The 18300-nt window shown below is 43.5% G+C and overlaps 1 protein-coding gene across 1 annotated transcript in view; it reads left to right on the forward strand.

Moving 5' to 3' along the window:
* The window catches only part of ptprq (protein tyrosine phosphatase receptor type Q), a 70053-nt gene that overhangs the window by 24169 nt on the left and 27584 nt on the right, over positions 1–18300 (forward strand). The window contains exons 24-39 of the mRNA XM_055222575.1: positions 654–882; positions 1400–1528; positions 2077–2223; positions 3080–3243; positions 3785–4235; positions 5105–5269; positions 6390–6569; positions 10650–10757; positions 10875–11156; positions 12509–12787; positions 13086–13206; positions 13720–13824; positions 14857–15004; positions 16042–16207; positions 17228–17542; positions 17704–17979. Of these exons, the coding sequence (XP_055078550.1) occupies positions 654–882; positions 1400–1528; positions 2077–2223; positions 3080–3243; positions 3785–4235; positions 5105–5269; positions 6390–6569; positions 10650–10757; positions 10875–11156; positions 12509–12787; positions 13086–13206; positions 13720–13824; positions 14857–15004; positions 16042–16207; positions 17228–17542; positions 17704–17979 (3265 nt within the window). The remainder of the gene's footprint in view (positions 1–653; positions 883–1399; positions 1529–2076; positions 2224–3079; positions 3244–3784; positions 4236–5104; positions 5270–6389; positions 6570–10649; positions 10758–10874; positions 11157–12508; positions 12788–13085; positions 13207–13719; positions 13825–14856; positions 15005–16041; positions 16208–17227; positions 17543–17703; positions 17980–18300) is intronic.

Consider the following 18300-nt stretch of genomic DNA (forward strand, 5'->3'; position numbering starts at 1 on the left):
ACTGAAATATAAGACTTTTTGTTTATTTGTCTGTGTAAGCTCTATGTTGACAAGTGACAAGTCCTTTTCACAATAATTGTTGTTAATATCTATATCTTATATTTCATCACTGATTTTTATAATATCTGCACAGCCCCGGTGGGATTTTTGACCACTGGCCCTGAGTGCTCTCCACAGTCTCTCATTTAGATTCTACTGGGGAAAGTGGCTGTGCCTCTCTAGAATGATGACCCTCTGTGTGATAAACGTTTCCTGACCACTTTGGACATGTTGTGTCGATCATTGTCAGGCTCAAAGATCCAATCTGTCTCAACAAGCTGCGTTTTCAGCAGACTGTCTGATCTTTACACTGATACGTTAACCATTGACTGAAAAAGGCTCAGACTTTTGGGATGGTGTTTTGGAGAGGACTCCTCCAGTGCAAAGATTTCTGGTCATCAACTCAGTATTTATAGTGCCATTACAAAAAAAATAATAATAATTTTGCTGCTGTGATACACTGTGATAGACCATTACTATCACTAAATCACGAAATGTTGCAGAACAGATTGATTACAGAAATGATCTTATAGATGCCCCAGTAATACTGGAAACGTTGCATAGCTGCTCCTTGATTCCTAACCCTTGCTCTTCTATCTTTTATCACTTACCAGGATGCAGCAGAAATCCTGTCGCGGGCTACTGTGAGTCCTCTGGAGATGACCGCCTCATCTCCCCCCATCACCCTCTCAGCGGTGCCCCCAGCGGCTCTGTGGAAAGTGCCCATATCTGTGGGAGTGGATCAGCTCCGACCATTCACTCCCTATCTGTTTGAAGTGTCCGCCTTCACATCCGAGGGAGAGGGCAAAACCGGCTCTGTTATGGTCCACATGCCAGAATCAGGTGTGTGCTTATGTGTTGTAACATTTACATAAGGTCCATAGAGTATTATTGGCACTTCCTTTCCATCTCGGGCTACTCGCTTAAAGACTAATAACAGTTATGAGATATTAAAATTGCCATTGTTAAAATCACTGTAATCATTTTTAGATGTGTTTAAAAGCCACTGCAGATTAGACATTTGGTTTTGCTCCAGCTTTGGAGAGGCAGAATGGGCATTTATATCATTCTGAATTAAATTTAATTGTTTGTTTTTCATTTTTGTGATTAATTGATTGCAGTAAATGTAAGCATTATTTAAATTTGATTGGTTCAATTCAATATATTTTTGTAAAGCCCAACATCACTCCCACAGGGCTTCACAAAATGGTTGATTTAATCAACAGAAAGTTCAAAAATCAATAAAAGACAAGCAGATTGACCAACATTCAAATAGTTGCCGTGAAGAGATTTTTAAATAATCAGACAACATATTTTTGAGAAAGTTAAAGTATAATGTTGGTAATTTATTTTTGTACAGCTCCCGAGGACTCTCCACGGAACCTGACCTTACTGAATATGACCTCCAGGTTTGTTGTGTTGTCCTGGATTTCTCCCAGAATTGTGACAGGGAAATTCAGCTACGTCCTGCAGCTCCATGGCCCCACAGGTAAAGCTGAGCTTAAAATGGCATCACTAAAGTCTATTCAATAATTTTAAGCCTATAGTGGTTGAATGCAAAGTGTCTAAATGGTATTGTTAATATACATACTTGTGATTTTTTCTTATGGATATTATATGGATATTAAAAAAAAAGATTTTTGGCTACTGTGCTGGGGGGCAACATTTATGCATTGCCACACTATGGATAGCAAAAGATTAAGTTTAAATCTGTCAGCTGCACAAATTGTTGTAGGAGTGAAGACGTTTCGCTGCTCATCCAAGCTGCTTCTTCAGTTCTGGTCAGTTTACTGCTGGACACTGCCTTATATCTGTCTGAAGGGAGGAGCTAACTACACTAAAACTGTAAACAGCTATTGTCTCCAGTTTCAGCTGAAACCACCCTATTCAACCTTTAACCTCCTACAACAATTTGTCCAGTTGACAGATTTAAACTTAATCTTTTGCTATGGATCAGACCTGGACGACTGAGGGATTACACAGACACATTATGGATAAAAAAATCCAATGTGTTTCTTTTTTTTTCTCCCTGTCTAGGTTATTTCCTGAATGGAAGCACTTTTGACACAAACTTTGAGTTCAGCGGTTTGATGCCCTACACCAAGTATACTGTGATTGTTCGAGCCAAATCAGCAGGAGAACTGGGTCCAGCAGCAGAGAGGCGTCTAATCACAGCGGCTGAAGGTGCATTTGATATACAAGAAGTTCAACTAGGAGAAAATTAAACTGACAAAGACAAATGGTGCAATAAAAAGTTTCTGGAATAGATATATTTAAATAGGGGTTATTATGCAAAATGTACTTTTTGGAGCTTTCGAAAACATGCCTAGATGTCAACCATGCATGTTTATTCAAAGTCTTCCTTACAGTTAGTATGAGCGTGTACAATGCTCAGCCCATAAGCCTACCTCACCCATGCTACCGCAAAGCAATATTCTATAAATATACAAAAGCATGACACTACAACACTACAACTTGACAAACCTGATCCAAAGTAGTTGCATTAGCAGGATGCATGTTCATTGTGTTGTGATAGTGCTCTGAAGGGAGAAGTATTTAGCATGGAGAGCAAAGGGAGGGGAGACTCACAGCATCAAAAACAAAACTGAAACTTATTAAACATTTTAATATGTTGTTTTCATTTTCAAAAGTATAAAAGGTGACATGGTGATCTAAATATGTTATGTGTTAGTAGTTAATACACCATAAAATATCCCTTCTTTAAACACTTTGTTCCAAGCAAGTGATAGCATGACAGATTTGCAGAGAAAATATCTACACCAGGGCCCAGACAACTGCCAGTGAAGAGGAAGAGATGGTGATGCTGAAGGTGTAGTAGGAGTAGAGACATGGAGCTAAAATTGTTAAAAGCAGGTGGAGGGGAGAGTGAGTGCATATATATGAATTTTATGAGAGGCAAACAATTCTGCAAGGCAAATATAGCTGACAGCAATATTTGACAGGAAACAAACAACAAGGAAACAGCTGAATTTAAGCCTGTCCTTATTTTGTATGTGCGTTTAACTGTAACTGTGCTCAGCCCCCAGTGCTGTTCAGGCCCTGACAGCAGAAGCAGAGGACTCTCTGTCTATCAGAGTGAGCTGGAAGAGCCCTGCTCAGCCTAATGGTCCCATCACTCAGTACAGACTGCAGGTCCTGGTGCAGGAGACACTGTTGCAGGACATCACCCTCACAGCTCCTCTGGTATGGCCAGCTATGTACACTCTTATATATTCACTGTCATATGTTACAATGACCAATTGGTATCTTTTGCAAGTTAGTTTTGATTTTTATCTATTTCTGACAGTTTCAACTTTCATTACTCTTATTTCTCATTTTAGACAAAACTATCTGCCAGTGGAGATTTTTTTTTTTTCTCATTTGAATTCAAATGCACTTTGTAACTTTTCTAGTGCAGGGTCAGTCAGTTGCTTGTCACCATGTAATTCATAGAATGTTCCATAGAATTGCATTTAACTTTCCTATCTGGGATTTTTTCCATTACAGGTGTTTTTATATCTCAAAAATAACTTGAAAAAACAGCTTTTTAATTGTGAGCGGGGTTGTCTTTACACAGATCTAAACTATTACTTGCCTTTTTCCATCTCCTGCTTGAGGACAAATACATTTAATGCCATAGTCTGGAATACTGTAGGCAAAGACATCTCTATGAAGGCAAGCAGGTGGCAGACCCCCACCCAATCATATAATATATTAACAACTGAAATTTTGTGTCTGTGTACAGAATGAGAGCACAACTGGCCTATACGAGGAGCAGACGTTTACCAACAGCCCTGGAAGGCGTAAGAGAAACGCAGACTTTATCACATCGCCTGCCTCCTTCACTCCTTCAGTTTCCAAACGCCCCTCTGACTCCACTACTGCCGGCATAACCAACAACCCTCATGCCACTGCTGAACCCATGCCGAGTGCCCACACCAGCTTGACTTACACAGCCACTAAAGAATTTTATAGCATGGCTTCAGACAGCACAGATACCCCCACATCTCACAGCCCCACCCATGCTTACTCTGTCACCTCTGCACCTCCTGTGACACACCCATCCTGGCTCACGCAGCAGTCCAGAACAGATATGACATCTGAGTCTATTTCCACGGCTTATCACTCGATAAACACCCGTGATACTTCAGTGACCGAGCACTACACGTCTTACGTTACAGGCTCTGGCATCACAGGTAACATTTAATTTATATCCTAATCTCTCAGAATGGATGTGTGTAATGTACTTTGAAATTTAAAGCTGCACTATGTAACTTTTCTGGTGGGAGCGTCTATCACTTGCTTGTCTCCATAGAGACTATTACTTTGCATGAAATGTTCAACAGTAATGCAGTGAACTTATCTATCTTCAATATTCAATGACAGTAATCGCAAAAAATATGCATTCTACTGTGAGGGGAGTCACCTCTCTACAGATCTCATTTGTAACGTGATTTTGTGTAGTGGAGATTACTAAGTTTAATACCTGACTGTGGAATTTTCCAGGCAAATCAATAACATCTCAATACAGATGAAAGCAGTATAGGGGACCCGCCACATGACGTTAAAGGTGCATTATGTATGTCTTGCACCTTTAAGTCTAAAATACTTGTATGAGTAGTAGTATTGTGACAATGCTAAAATTTCAAACTCAATTTCAATAGTAAGGAATAGACTCAATATTCAAAACTGATTTAGACACTAGAAAATGCTAAAGCTATTCAGGAAAGATTGATACTAAAAAGTCACATTCATAGCATAGAAATCAACAACCGCTCAAACATCTCAAATCTAGCTTTGATAAAATTTTTAATATGGATTAGTATATGATTTTTTATACTTTTGACAACTCTCATCAGTAGTTCCTTTATCTTGAACTATAGTCTGTCTGTATAACTCCTTCGGGATTTCTTTACAGCAGCAACAAATCATTACATTTTATAGAGTTTGCCATTTAATCTATTATAAAATGCCATAATACTATTTTGAAATCACAACATTATATTGCATTTTGTTATAAAATACAATATGTGAGTTTAACAGGTATAATGTGTGTGTGTTACAGCCAGTGTGACCGTGAAAGAAGAGATGCTGGATGTTCTGTCGGAGGAGATGTCTTACTTAGTGTCAGATTTGAACCCCTTCACCGAGTACAAGTTCAGGGTCAGTGCTTTCACCACAGTGGGAGAGGGTCCTGCTGCAGACATCATGGAGAAAACCAGGGAACAGGGTACACTCCCACTACCATTACAATTCATGTACAATATTACAGTGTGTTTGACATAGTCATATATTTTTTGCCTTGTTTGGTGGGATAGTACCTGTGGTGAAAATGTATTATCAGTTAAGTGGTAGTTTGTGAAGAAAAGTAAAAGTTGCAAAATACAGGCAGTAATAGTCAATAGTATATATATATATATATATATATATATATATATATATATATATATATATATATATATATATATATATAAATGGGCATGGCTAATGTGCTAGCTTCCACGTTCCAAATAGAGAATGAGCAGGGCTCCAATTCACTTTCTAAAATTCCCTCTCTCCGTAATTGTTGCTGTCAGGCTCATCATTTTGGTCTTTAATCATTTGTATCAACTCGCTCTATATGATTCTTTTATTTTGTTATTTTGTCTCTAAATCAAGATATGAGCATTAATAACAGACCATTCAGCTGCCCTGCCAAGGTCCCTCCCGCTAGCATTAGCAACAATTTTGATTGATAGTTTTGCTAAGTACCCACAGCCTCTTAAACCAGCGGTGTGGGCGGGAAGAGGCATTACCTACAACAGCTTTGCTCCAAATTGGCTCCTTGGTTGCCATGGTACTAGCTGTTGGAAATCTAAATATGGAACTCAGCTCCAAATTTGCTCCTGCTCTTCTCGATTGTCTTCATTTGACAAAAGTCAAACGCTCTGGGTGACATAAAGGTCCCTTAGTCCATTTCTTTATTCATAGGTTTTAGACAAACAATTTCTTTCTCATTTGAAGGACTTTGTGAGGAACCATAGAGGATCTTTCCACATTCAAATGATATAATATATTGACTTGACTTAATTGCTACGACCACAGAGATGGTAGCCATAGCTTGAAACCCATGAATACAGTCTATAATTATAATCCTTCTACCTGTGTCATCAACTGTCATCAATTCTATTCAAAATGTCCAACCAGGAAGTCAAATTATAAACTTCACCAAAATTACAAAACTAGAAAAGAAAAAGCAGACTAGGCAAGATTCTAAATAAAATGTAATATAATTATGTTAATTATTATGAAATGTTTAGTCTAACCTATCCTATGCACTTTAATGCTGTGAGTGTATATTGTTCCCTCAGTACCTAGTGCTGTGCTGAACGTTACTTACCAGAACATCAGCTCCACTTCCATACTGGTCAGCTGGGTTCCTCCTGTGAACCCCAACGGGCGAATCACACATTACACCATCTATGGGCTGAAAGTGCACAATAGCCAGGAGCAGCAGTGGGAGAGCAATGGCACAGCCCTATTAATAACAGGTAAGTCGTAACATGTTTTAGTGTATTTGTAAGATTTTGTAGAAAAGTAGAATTAGAAAAGTTGTTGTATTGGTGATTGGAGTGAAGGTAACCATGTATTATTTCTAAGTATTGGTTGTATTCAGTTTAGGGTTGCACGATTAATTGCAATTTGAAGGGACGTAATTAGCAAATACAAAGGATGTGATTTTTTATTAAGTACCATAATTTACAAAAAACTCCTAACACTGTAGATAAGTGTTCTGAGTGTGATTCTTGTGTTAGTTTATCAGTTCATATTTCAGTTTTTTGACAATTTAAAATGTAAACTTTGAACATTTTTTTTTTCAAAGTTTACATTTTAAATTGTCAAAAAAAAAAAAAAAAAAAAAAAAAAAAAAAAAAAAAAAAAAAAAAAAAAAAAAAAAAAAAAAAAAAAAAAAAAAAAAAAACTGAAATATGAACTGATAAACTAACACAAGAATCACACTCAGAACACTTATCTACAGTGTTAGGAGTTTTTTTGTATGTAATGTAAACTTTGAACGGACCCCTCCCCGAACCGCCACCTTACCGTGGTGGAGGGGTTTGAGCACCCGAATGATCCTGGGAGCTATGTTGTCGGGGGCTTCATGCCCCTGGTAGGGTCACCCATGGCAAACAGGTCCTGGGAGACGGGTCTGACTAAGAGCGGTTCAGAAGCCCATCATGAAGAGAAATCCAACGAGGCCGTTTACGTCGCCCGGACTGGCGTTACCGGGGCCCCATCCTGGAGCCAGGCCTGGGGTGGGTGCTCGGCAGCGAGCGCCTGGTGGCCGGGCCTTTCCCCACGGGGCCCGGTCGGGCCCAGCCCGAAGAAACGACGTGGGGCCGTCCTCCCGTGGACCCACCACCTGCGGGAGGAGCCATGAGGGGCGGGTGCGGAGAGATCCGGGTAGCAGTCGAAGGCGGGGACCTCGACGACCGGATCTCCGGACATGGAGACTAGCTCTGGGGACATGGAATGTCACCTCGCTGGGGGGGAAGGAGCCTGAGCTTGTGCGGGAGGTTGAGCGTTACCGGCTAGATATAGTCGGCCTCACCTCCACACACAGCTTGGGCTCTGGAACCCATCTTCTTGAGAGGGGTTGGACTCTCCATTTCTCTGGCGTTGCCCGCGGGGAGCGGCGGCGAGCTGGTGTGGGCTTGCTCATTGCCCCACAGCTCAGCCGCTGCGTGTTGGGGTTCACTCCGGTGAACGAGAGGGTCGCGTCCCTGCGCCTTCGGGTCGGGGACAGGTCTCTCACTGTTGTGTCGGCCTACGGGCCAAACAGCAGTGCAGAGTACCCGGCCTTCTTGGAGTCCCTGGGAGGGGTACTAGACAGTGCACCAACCGGGGACTCCGTTGTTCTCCTGGGGGACTTCAACGCCCATGTGGGTAACGACAGTGACACTTGGAGGGGCGTGATTGGGAGGAACGGCCTCCCCGATCTGAACCCGAGCGGTGTTTTGTTATTGGACTTCTGTGCTAGCCACAGCTTGTCCATAACAAACACCATGTTCGAGCACAAGGGTGTCCATCGGTGCACGTGGCACCAGGACACTCTAGGTCGGAGGTCGATGATCGACTTTGTTGTCGTGTCATCTGACCTCCGACCGCGTGTCTTGGACACTCGGGTGAAGAGAGGGGCTGAGCTGTCAACTGATCACCACCTGGTGGTGAGTTGGATCCGCTGGCGGAGGAGGAAGCCGGACAGACCTGGCAGGCCCAAGCGTATTGTGAGGGTCTGCTGGGAACGTCTGGCGGAGCCCTCCGTCAGGGGAGTCTTCAACTCCCACCTCCGGGAGAGCTTCTCCCTGATCCCGGGGGAGGTTGGAGACATGGACTCCGAGTGGGCCATGTTCTCCACCTCTATTGTTGATGCGGCTGCTCGTAGCTGTGGTCGTAAGGTCTGTGGTGCTTGTCGCGGCGGCAATCCCCGAACCCGGTGGTGGACACCGGAAGTAAGGGATGCCGTCAAGCTGAAGAAGGAGTCCTATCGAGCCTTGTTGGCTCGTGGGACTCCTGAGGCAGCTGATGAGTACCGGCAGGCCAAGCGTGCCGCGGCTCGGGCGGTCACAGAGGCAAAAACTCGGGGTTGGGAGGAGTTCGGGGAGGCCATGGAGGAGGACTATCGGACGGCCTCAAAGAGATTCTGGCAAACCGTCCGACGCCTCAGGAGGGGAAAGCAGTGCTTCACCAACACTGTTTACAGTGCGGGTGGAGAGCTGCTGACCTCGACTGGGGATGTTGTCGGGCGGTGGAAGGAATACTTTGAGGATCTCCTCAATCCCACTGTCACGTCTTCCGAGGAGGAAGCAGAAACTGGGGACCCAGAGGCGGACTCGTCCATCACCCTGGCTGAAGTCACTGAGGTGGTTGGCAAGCTCCTCGGTGGCAAGGCTCCGGGGGTGGATGAGATCCGTCCTGAGTACCTCAAGTCTCTGGATGTTGTGGGACTGTCTTGGCTGACACGTCTCTGCAACATCGCGTGGCGGTCGGGGACAGTACCTGTGGAATGGCAGACCGGGGTGGTGGTCCCTCTGTATAAGAAGGGGGACCGGAGGGTGTGTTCCAATCACAGGGGAATCACACTCCTCAGCCTTCCCGGTAAGGTCTATTCCAGGGTACTGGAGAGGAGAATCCGACCGATAGTCGAACCTCGGATTCAGGAGGAGCAGTGTGGTTTTCGTCCTGGTCGTGGAACACTGGACCAGCTCTATACTCTCCATCGGGTCCTCGAGGGCTCATGGGAGTATGCCCAACCAGTCCACATGTGTTTTGTGGATCTGGAGAAGGCATTCGACCGTGTCCCTCGTGGTGTCCTTTGGGGGGTGCTCTGGGAGTATGGGGTCCGGGGCTCTTTGCTAAGGGCTGTCCGGTCCCTGTATGACCGGAGCAGGAGCTGTGTTCGCATTGCCGGCAGTAAGTCAGACCTGTTCCCAGTGCATGTTGGACTCCGCCAGGGCTGCCCTTTGTCACCGGTTCTGTTCATTATATTTATGGACAGAATTTCTAGGCGCAGCCAGGGGCCGGAGGGGGCCTGGTTTGGGAACCACAGGATTTCATCTCTGCTGTTTGCAGATGATGTTGTCCTGATGGCTTCTTCAGGCCAGGACCTGCAGCAGGCACTGGGGCGGTTTGCAGCCGAGTGTGAAGCGGCTGGGATGAGAATCAGCTCCTCCAAATCCGAGGCCATGGTTCTCGACCGGAAAAAGGTGGTTTGCTCTCTCCGGGTGGGTGGTGAGTCTCTGCCCCAAGTGGAGGAGTTCAAGTATCTCGGGGTCTTGTTCACGAGTGAGGGAAGGATGGAGCGTGAGATTGACAGGCGGATCGGTGCAGCGTCTGCAGTGATGCGGTCGCTGTATCGGTCCGTTGTGGTAAAGAAGGAGCTGAGCCGGAAGGCGAAGCTCTCGATTTACCGGTCAATCTACGTTCCTACCCTCACCTATGGTCATGAGCTTTGGGTAATGACCGAAAGGACAAGATCGCGGATACAAGCGGCTGAAATGGGCTTCCTCCGCAGAGTGGCCGGGCGCACCCTTAGGGATAGGGTGAGGAGCTCGGTCACACGGGAGGAGCTCGGAGTAGAGCCGCTGCTCCTACACGTTGAGAGGAACCAGCTGAGGTGGCTCGGGCATCTGCTCAGGATGCCTCCTGGACGCCTCCCTAGGGAGGTGTTCTGGGCATGTCCCACCGGGAGGAGGCCCCGGGGAAGACCCAGGACACGCTGGAGGGACTATGTCTCTCGGCTGGCCTGGGAACGCCTTGGGGTCCCACCGGAGGAGCTGGAGGACGTGTCCGGGGTGAGGGAAGTCTGGGAGTCCCTGCTTAGACTGCTGCCCCCGCGACCCGGCCCCGGATAAGCGGAAGAAAATGGATGGATGGATGGATGGAACTTTGAACGGAATCCTATTATTGGAGACATTTCCCCAGGGAATGTTGATGACATCAGCTGCAAAGTATTCATAACAATTTACCTGACAGCCATCTCCATAAAATATTATAGAGCTACTTTTTGCTGTGATGTCATTTGAAACTTAGCTATTCATACTGCAAACCGCTTTTATTTTTTCTGGTAGATTTAGAAAAATATACAGCCTATAAGCTTGGTGTGGCAGCCTCTACAGCAGTGGGAGAAAGTGAGCTCACTGATGAAGAGTACATCTATGTTTACACAGAGGAGGATGGTACGTTCTAGACATTTGGATTAGAACATGTTTATCTACATCTGTCTGTCTGTCTATCTATCCATCCATCCAATCCATCTATTATAACCATCACTTTATTCTCCATGTTATCCATAGTGCCAGACTCTCCACCCACAAACCTCACAGTGGTTGACACCAGTCCCTCCACTGCCACTCTGTCTTGGTCTCCCCCTGAGCAGGCCAATGGAGTCATTCAGTATTACCAAGTCCACTACGGCAATGACACCTTCGAGATGTCTATAAACACAACCACACACAGCGCCACACTAATGGACCTCAAGCCCTTCTCCTTCTACAATGTGTCTGTGAGAGCATTCACTCGCCTGGGCCATGGAAACCAGAGATCAGACTCATTACATCTGCTGTCTGGAGAGGATGGTATGTTTATGCATTTTACATTCCTCTAAATGTGCCAGTATTGTCTGACGCTGGCTTCAGTTGTAGTCTTTTTGCAAGGCTTGGAGGACCAGCAAAGAAGGTAGAATAAAATATTACTATATTATATTATTTCATACTGTGATTGTCAAAAGTATTGAAAATCAGATACTAATTGATACTAAAACTAGTATCGAAATTAGACATTCATTTGAGCATGAATCAAGACTAAAAATGTCAAATTCACAGGAGAGACATGAACCTTTAATGAATAACTTCAGAATGATCTCGAGCTGTATCAGAACAAGTATAAGACACATAGACTAATAGATGTCTAAATTAACAATGTTTTTTATTGTCACTGTGGTAACAGAATCAGTATTGAGTATCAGTATTGAGTACTATGAAATCAAGTAAAAAAATTTAGTATCATGACACTTAAAGGACAAGTAATACCAAGCAACAATAGCATGTGACATTACACAAAAGGTGCATTTCATAATTATGAAACTCCTTCCATTAACCATTAACTTTACCCAGGGGTGCCCAACCTACTAAGTCTTTGGCCAAGCACCTTGTGTGTACCCAACCATATGAACCGGTACCCTCTCTTGATGCACCAAATAGCACAGTTAGTTATTTGTTGATTTGAATCCCCATTAGTTATTGCCTTGACAATGACTGTTTTTAAAAATACATTGATACTTGTAATGTTTGAAAAGTTCTTTGGGATATGTTCCAGGTCTTCATTCCTCTTAACATAACACAACATAATTCTCATTACTAAGAATAGACTATTTATTAGTTTATAGAAATGCACATGCAGAGAACTACATATTATGGTCTTAGGGCAAAATGTTTGAGTAATGAACACTGTGATCATATACGTAAACTAAATTTATGGTCTATGGCAGGCACATTCAAACTATGGCCCAGGAGCAAAAGCCCTCAGACCTCTTTTTTTTGGCCCTCAGGCTTCCGGGTGAATTGGCCCATAACACCTTAAGTAGAACTTTTTACTGCAAGCTTTGAAAATCTACCTTGATAAACCAATATCTAATATTTAGAGTGTCCTTTTGAGGATCTAAGCATGAATAAAGGTCTGGTTCATTCTAACCTGTTATAAATGCATGCGTGTGAATTATTCACTGTATTGACACCAGTCTATGGGCCTTGATCGGCCCTCTGCTTTGTCTCTGTTTTGATGAAAAAACGTTTGGACTCCCCTGGACTATGGTGTACCTCTTCTAAAGCCTGTAGACTGCATTTATAAATGCCCTTTTCAAGATGTAACAGTAACTCTCAGGGGAGAAAAGTTTGGCAGCTCGTGAACTAAACTTTTCTTGCTTTCTCAGTCCCGGGCGGACCACCAAACAACCTGTCCTATGAGTCGGTCAGCCCCAGTGAGGTGAATGTGACCTGGCTGCCTCCTGAGCTTCCTAACGGGAACATTACGCATTACGGTCTGGAGCTCTGGAACTCCACTCACTTCCTCAACCTCACCTCCAGCACCCAGCACCTGCTTATCCAATACCTCAAGAAGTACACCGAGTACCGCCTCAGGGTGCAGGCCTACACACGGGTCGGCCCAGGCAACTTCACCCAGCCCATCAACATCACCACGCTGGAGGACGGTGAGGGATTAGGGTGTTTTTGTATTTTTTTTCCAGGTATTCCACGGGATCCCGGATTACATCATGGATGAAGGAGATTATCTGATTAAATCTTGCTCTTCTCTTGAATTACAGCTCTTTGTTTCTCCACATGCTAATCAATGTTACATCACAGGTACTATTCAGCGCACGTGGCTTCAGCTTTAACCAGGGGAATCATTTCTTTTATTAATGGTTTTATTATTATTATTTTTTTAATCCCAAGCACTGCCGGTTAAGTTGTGTATCTATTTTGTTGTTAATCTCTTGTACATCTCAGCCCCTGATACCCCACCTCAGTTCTTGCGTGCTCGAAAGTTATCTGACTATGAGGTGGAGTTGTCTTGGGAAGCGCCACAGGAAGCCAATTCTGACATCCTGTACTACAAAGTCAGAGTTTGGTGAGTAGGATATTGAAGAGAGGGCATCATACAACATTGACTTTTTGGAACTTTCTACCATGTTATAATGGTGTTCTTGCATCGAAACCATGCCTGGAGATGTTTTGGATATCATCCGTGCATCTTTGAGTAGTTTACCGATCTCTGTCTCTATTCAAACTGTCCATACAGTTAGCTGTAAGATTCAGTCCAGTGCCAACCTACGTCACCCATGCTCCTACAGGGCAATTTTCCATAAATATACAAAAGCAAGATACAAACCAATACACTTGAACTTCCCAAACTTCCCTAATTCAATGTCCAGTAGTTTCATTGGTGGGATGCACACTTGTAATGTAATAGTACTATGAAGGAGGAGTGACAAAGCGAGGGGAGACTCAGTGTTAAAAATTAATATATTATTTTCAAAACAATAAAAGGTAACATGGTGATCTAAATATGTTACGTGTTACAGTAAGAGTTTGAAATGGAGACCTGGGTGAGTGAAGTGTATTATGTATGTGACTGTGGTAGGAATGAAACGACAGAGCAATGGCAGAATGTAACGAAGACTTCGGTGGTGATAAATGTCGACTCTGAAAGCCCCTACAACGCCTCCGTGTCCAGCTGGACCCGCCTGGGAGATGGAGGAGTTCTTGTCTACATCAGCTTTTCTACCAGTGTGGCAGGTGAGAACATGCACAACTAGGTCATGTATACACTTAAAGGGCCCATATTATGGTATTTTCTGATCTGTGTTATAATCCTGTGTCCTCATCAGAAACATACCAAGAGTTGTGTTTGGTTTCATTCACACATGTTTAACACACAAATTCTGCATATTTAGGCTGAGTTCTTCTCTCAAATCAAAAACACTCTGTTCCACTTTGTGATGTGATCAAATGGTAATACAGGAAGTGCTCCATTCTGGTTTTTTTTGTTTTTTTTAACTCCATACACCTTCACTAGAATCATTTGGATAATTTTAGCTTTGGATATGATCATCTCTACTGAACTAAAGGTAAATGGTAGTTGTGAACTTGAAAAGTACTGCTTCATGACATCACAAGGAGGAACAGAACATTTTGAGCTTTGTCAATCTAGACAGACTAATAATAAATGGTTACTCAAATGTGTGTGAATGAAACAAAACACAACTTGTTTTTGATGAGGTAATAACATTCTAACATGGGTAATACAGGAGTCAACTTTGCACAATATAGGACCTTTAATAATGAACTGTGTCATCCATTAGTGGGGACATATGACACTTTTTTCAGACTTTTTCAGACGCCTTTGGGCACATTTTTATTGTAGGTTTTAAACTTATTTATTCATGTTCTTTTTAGTTTTCTTTTAACACTTTGAGCTGAAAATATCAGTTTGATGAAGATATCAAAAATAGGCCCTTCCATGTTTAAATTCCTTTTGTAGAGAGATGAGACCAAGTATCTGTAAGGAAAGGGGAAGACTTCACCAAAGTAACAGTCTGCAAAAACAAAACAAAATATCTCAGCTTGTTTTTGAGGTCCAAACATTATAAAATTATAAAATCTCAAAGGCCTCTTAGTATAATCTGTCCCGTTAACAGTAAACTGTGGTATGCATTAAGGTCTTTACCAACACAACACGTGTTTTCTTGAATGCTAGTAATTTTGTTTGTTTGATTGCAGAGCCTTTTGACCCTCCTCACAATGTGACCACTGCAAACATGACCTTCTCTTCAGTCACTCTAACATGGCTCCCACCTCGAGAGCCTAACGGGATTATAGTGCATTACTCCATCTACTACAGAGACAACTACACTGTAACAGAACAGGTAAGACACATGACTCTGAATGTCTAAGACTTAGGCTACGAAGTAAGACACAAGCTAAACAAAGCCAGTGAATAGTAAATTGACAAGTAATAGTCACAAAAACTGATTGCCACGCTTCTTGATGCCTTCTCTGTTGCATCTGTGATGTTTCTGATGGCTCTTTTATTATGTAGATCTTTTACCCCCAACATTCACAGGGCTCTTGTGAAAGAGAGTGCACAGCAAACCCTTTGACTTCACTGGGGCTGCAGTACACTTGACTGGTTGGGCTCCAGCATGTGCCCACTCGCTCCATGTACTTTCCCCTGTTTCTCTCAACAGCCTCTGTCCAGTCTTCCCAGGGCCAACTTTGGCAGGACTACTTGCCTTGTTGTTTCTGTAGTACCATATCTGGCCTTAGTGCGGTCTCTACAATGTTATCTTGGAATTTGAGTTCTCTCCCATAAGTCGATCTTCAGCTGCCCGTCCCTTGCTCCTCCAATTTGCTGCTTTGCTGGTGTTTCCTGCTTGAGATGCCTATGTGGATGGCCTCTGCAATGTCTTTCAGCACTTGGTCATGATACTATTGATAGGGCCCCTCTGCCAAGGCTCTTGGGCAGCAGCTCAGGATGTGGTCTAATGAGTGTGCCCTCTGGCAATGTGGACCCCTAGTGAAAGAGGTTAGATGGTGTAGACAGAATTGCTATAGATTGATTTTGGATGGATTGTAGCCAAGATCTGCTGGTCCAGAAGCTACTGGACCCTCAGCTCACTGTGCCTCACTTCAGTATGGGCACCTGAATCATGTGCACTCCACTTACTACCAGTTCTGACTCCAAAGTTGGTCTCAGACTTTATTGTCAGTCCAGTCCCAGTACAGCAACACTTCAACACTGTATGGTCACAGTTTTCATTATATTTGCAGTTATTACCAGATAAGATAAGAAAACCTTTATCTGTCCCACAAATGAGGAAATCTCAGCAGGAGAAGCAATATTATCTATCAGCCATTGTGTGCAATTGTTGTGAAAAACAGCTTTTTATGTTTGTATTTGTAGAAAGTGTACACCAAAGAGGTTAGCACCTCTCCTGATGTGGTCATGTCCTACACTCTGACTGGGCTGATAGGGGGAACCAACTACACTGTGTGGATGACCTCCAGCACCATCCAGGGAGATGGAGGAGTGCAGACGGAGCCTATGACTGTACTGTTACCAGAGGGAGGTCTGTCACACACACACTCCCAATGCTAAAGGACACAATGTGCTTACTTCTGCATATACACCAATCTGCACACTTTTTTCAAACCTCTGATCCTCTTCTGATGAAAATTACATAAAAACTCTTTGTGTCGGTTAGGCAAAGGAAATAACTCTTTCTTACAAACTGTCTGTCCATGATGATCTTTATAGACAAGCAGTTTGTGTTTCCTTTTTCTAAATATGACCAGTAGTGTCAAGGATTAAACTTCGCACAATTTCAGGATTTGAACATAGAAAAAAACACTAGCTGCTTTAATGTTTTATAAATGCTGTGTTTCCATAGAAACTAACATTTGCATACAAATTTAATCATGCCCAAACCCTTCATGCGTTTTGTTGATGGATGTATGCGTTTTTATGTGATTTTGTGAAAAATTGTGCAGATTTTGACAAGCCACATTTGTATATATGATCTTACGATGTTTTCTCGATCTTATATTGACTGTGTTTCTGCCTTACTCAGCCTCACAGGGGACCTCCAAGGCAGCTAGCCTCTTGTGCTTCGCTCAGCCCAGCCGGGGCACCTTCCTCTGGGCTCAGACACACCACTGGGGCCTCACCCACTCCTATGGATCTCTCAAGTGTCATTATGTCCTTTGAGCTGTCTTTTCTTTCCCTGTTTGCACTGCTCACTGCCTCTAATGCAGAGGCACAGCACTGTACAAACATGGAGGACAGGATGAGTATTTCATTCACCATGTTTTATCATCACATTTCTCCTTAATCTGTGTCCATGTGTAATGTCTCCTTATTCACTCTGCTGTTGTCTATTATTTATGTTAAATGTGTCTGTTGATTATTAAACCTGCTTCTGGCCCCTAATCATTCCAGTGCCTGTGACAGATGCTGACCATAACCATCATGATATTCAAGGACAGTGTTGTTGTGTGTGGTTGCTTGATGTCAATAATGGTGTCTATGTCTATTACCAGATTTACCAGTGGCTTGTTGCTAACATGTATTCTCCTCTGTACATCTTTAGTGCCCAGTGATTCCGTGCACAACCTGACTGCCACTAACGCCACCGCCCAGGCCATCCTAGTCACCTGGGACCCCCCTCTGGAGCCCAATGGACGTCTGCATTACCTGCTCACCTTACAGGAAGCAGCCCTCCCTCCCAACACATCCAACCAAGGGCGTCCTTACAAGATCATCAGACAGACCACTACAGATACTGTCTTTCTATTTACCAAGCTCAGGATATATTTCCCCTATGTATTCAACGTTACCCCGGCAACAGCAGCTGGCATTGCTTACAACCACACAAGGACACTGCACCTGAGGACACGTGACGATGGTAATATAAAGAAGTTTCAAAGTGAAATTTAGAGCAGAAAAGAATTAAAAAAGATGAAAAGCTTCATGATGACCTCATTCACTGCTAAAATATTATGAAAAAAAGGAAATACTATATTTCAGCTTTTTTAAAGCTCACACATTCTCTGTTTGTTTTATTAGTTCCCTCGTCGCCTCCAGTTCTGCTGTCGACACGGAACCTGTCCTCGTCCTCTATCGCTGTAGTGTGGCAGCGCCCTCTAGAGGCAAATGGGGAGATAACAGAGTATACCCTAACACTGTCTGGGCCCGGGGGCACCAATACCACATTCACTACTGAGACTTCATATGAGCTGACCAACTTACTCCCATACACAGCCTATAACTTATCTATCACCGCGGCAACCCGCAAAGGCAATGGACCTGCTCTCATGCTGCACCTGCATACAGATGAAGGAGGTGAGGGAGTGTGGCCAATAGGCATCTTCATAAAACACATGATTATAAATGTATGATCCCTGGGCTTTGATCTTAATGAAGCTTTAAAGGTGCAGTGTGGAGCCTTTGGCAACAGCCTGGCCAGCTGTACCAATTCTTCCTATTTTTCCAAATAATTAGTGTGGTCTCTGTGGATTTGAGCTACATTTCCTGGGAGCAGTTTCAATCAGTGCAAGATATCTGTTTGTGTGAAAATAAATGCATTTGGCAAGTATCTCTGCGATGAAAAAAACAAAATAGCTAATTAAACCAAATGGAGCACCAAACGTGGGTGTATCTTCA

Source organism: Periophthalmus magnuspinnatus, chromosome 6 (genome assembly GCF_009829125.3).
Source record: "Periophthalmus magnuspinnatus isolate fPerMag1 chromosome 6, fPerMag1.2.pri, whole genome shotgun sequence".
Taxonomy (NCBI): Eukaryota; Metazoa; Chordata; class Actinopteri; order Gobiiformes; family Gobiidae; genus Periophthalmus; species Periophthalmus magnuspinnatus.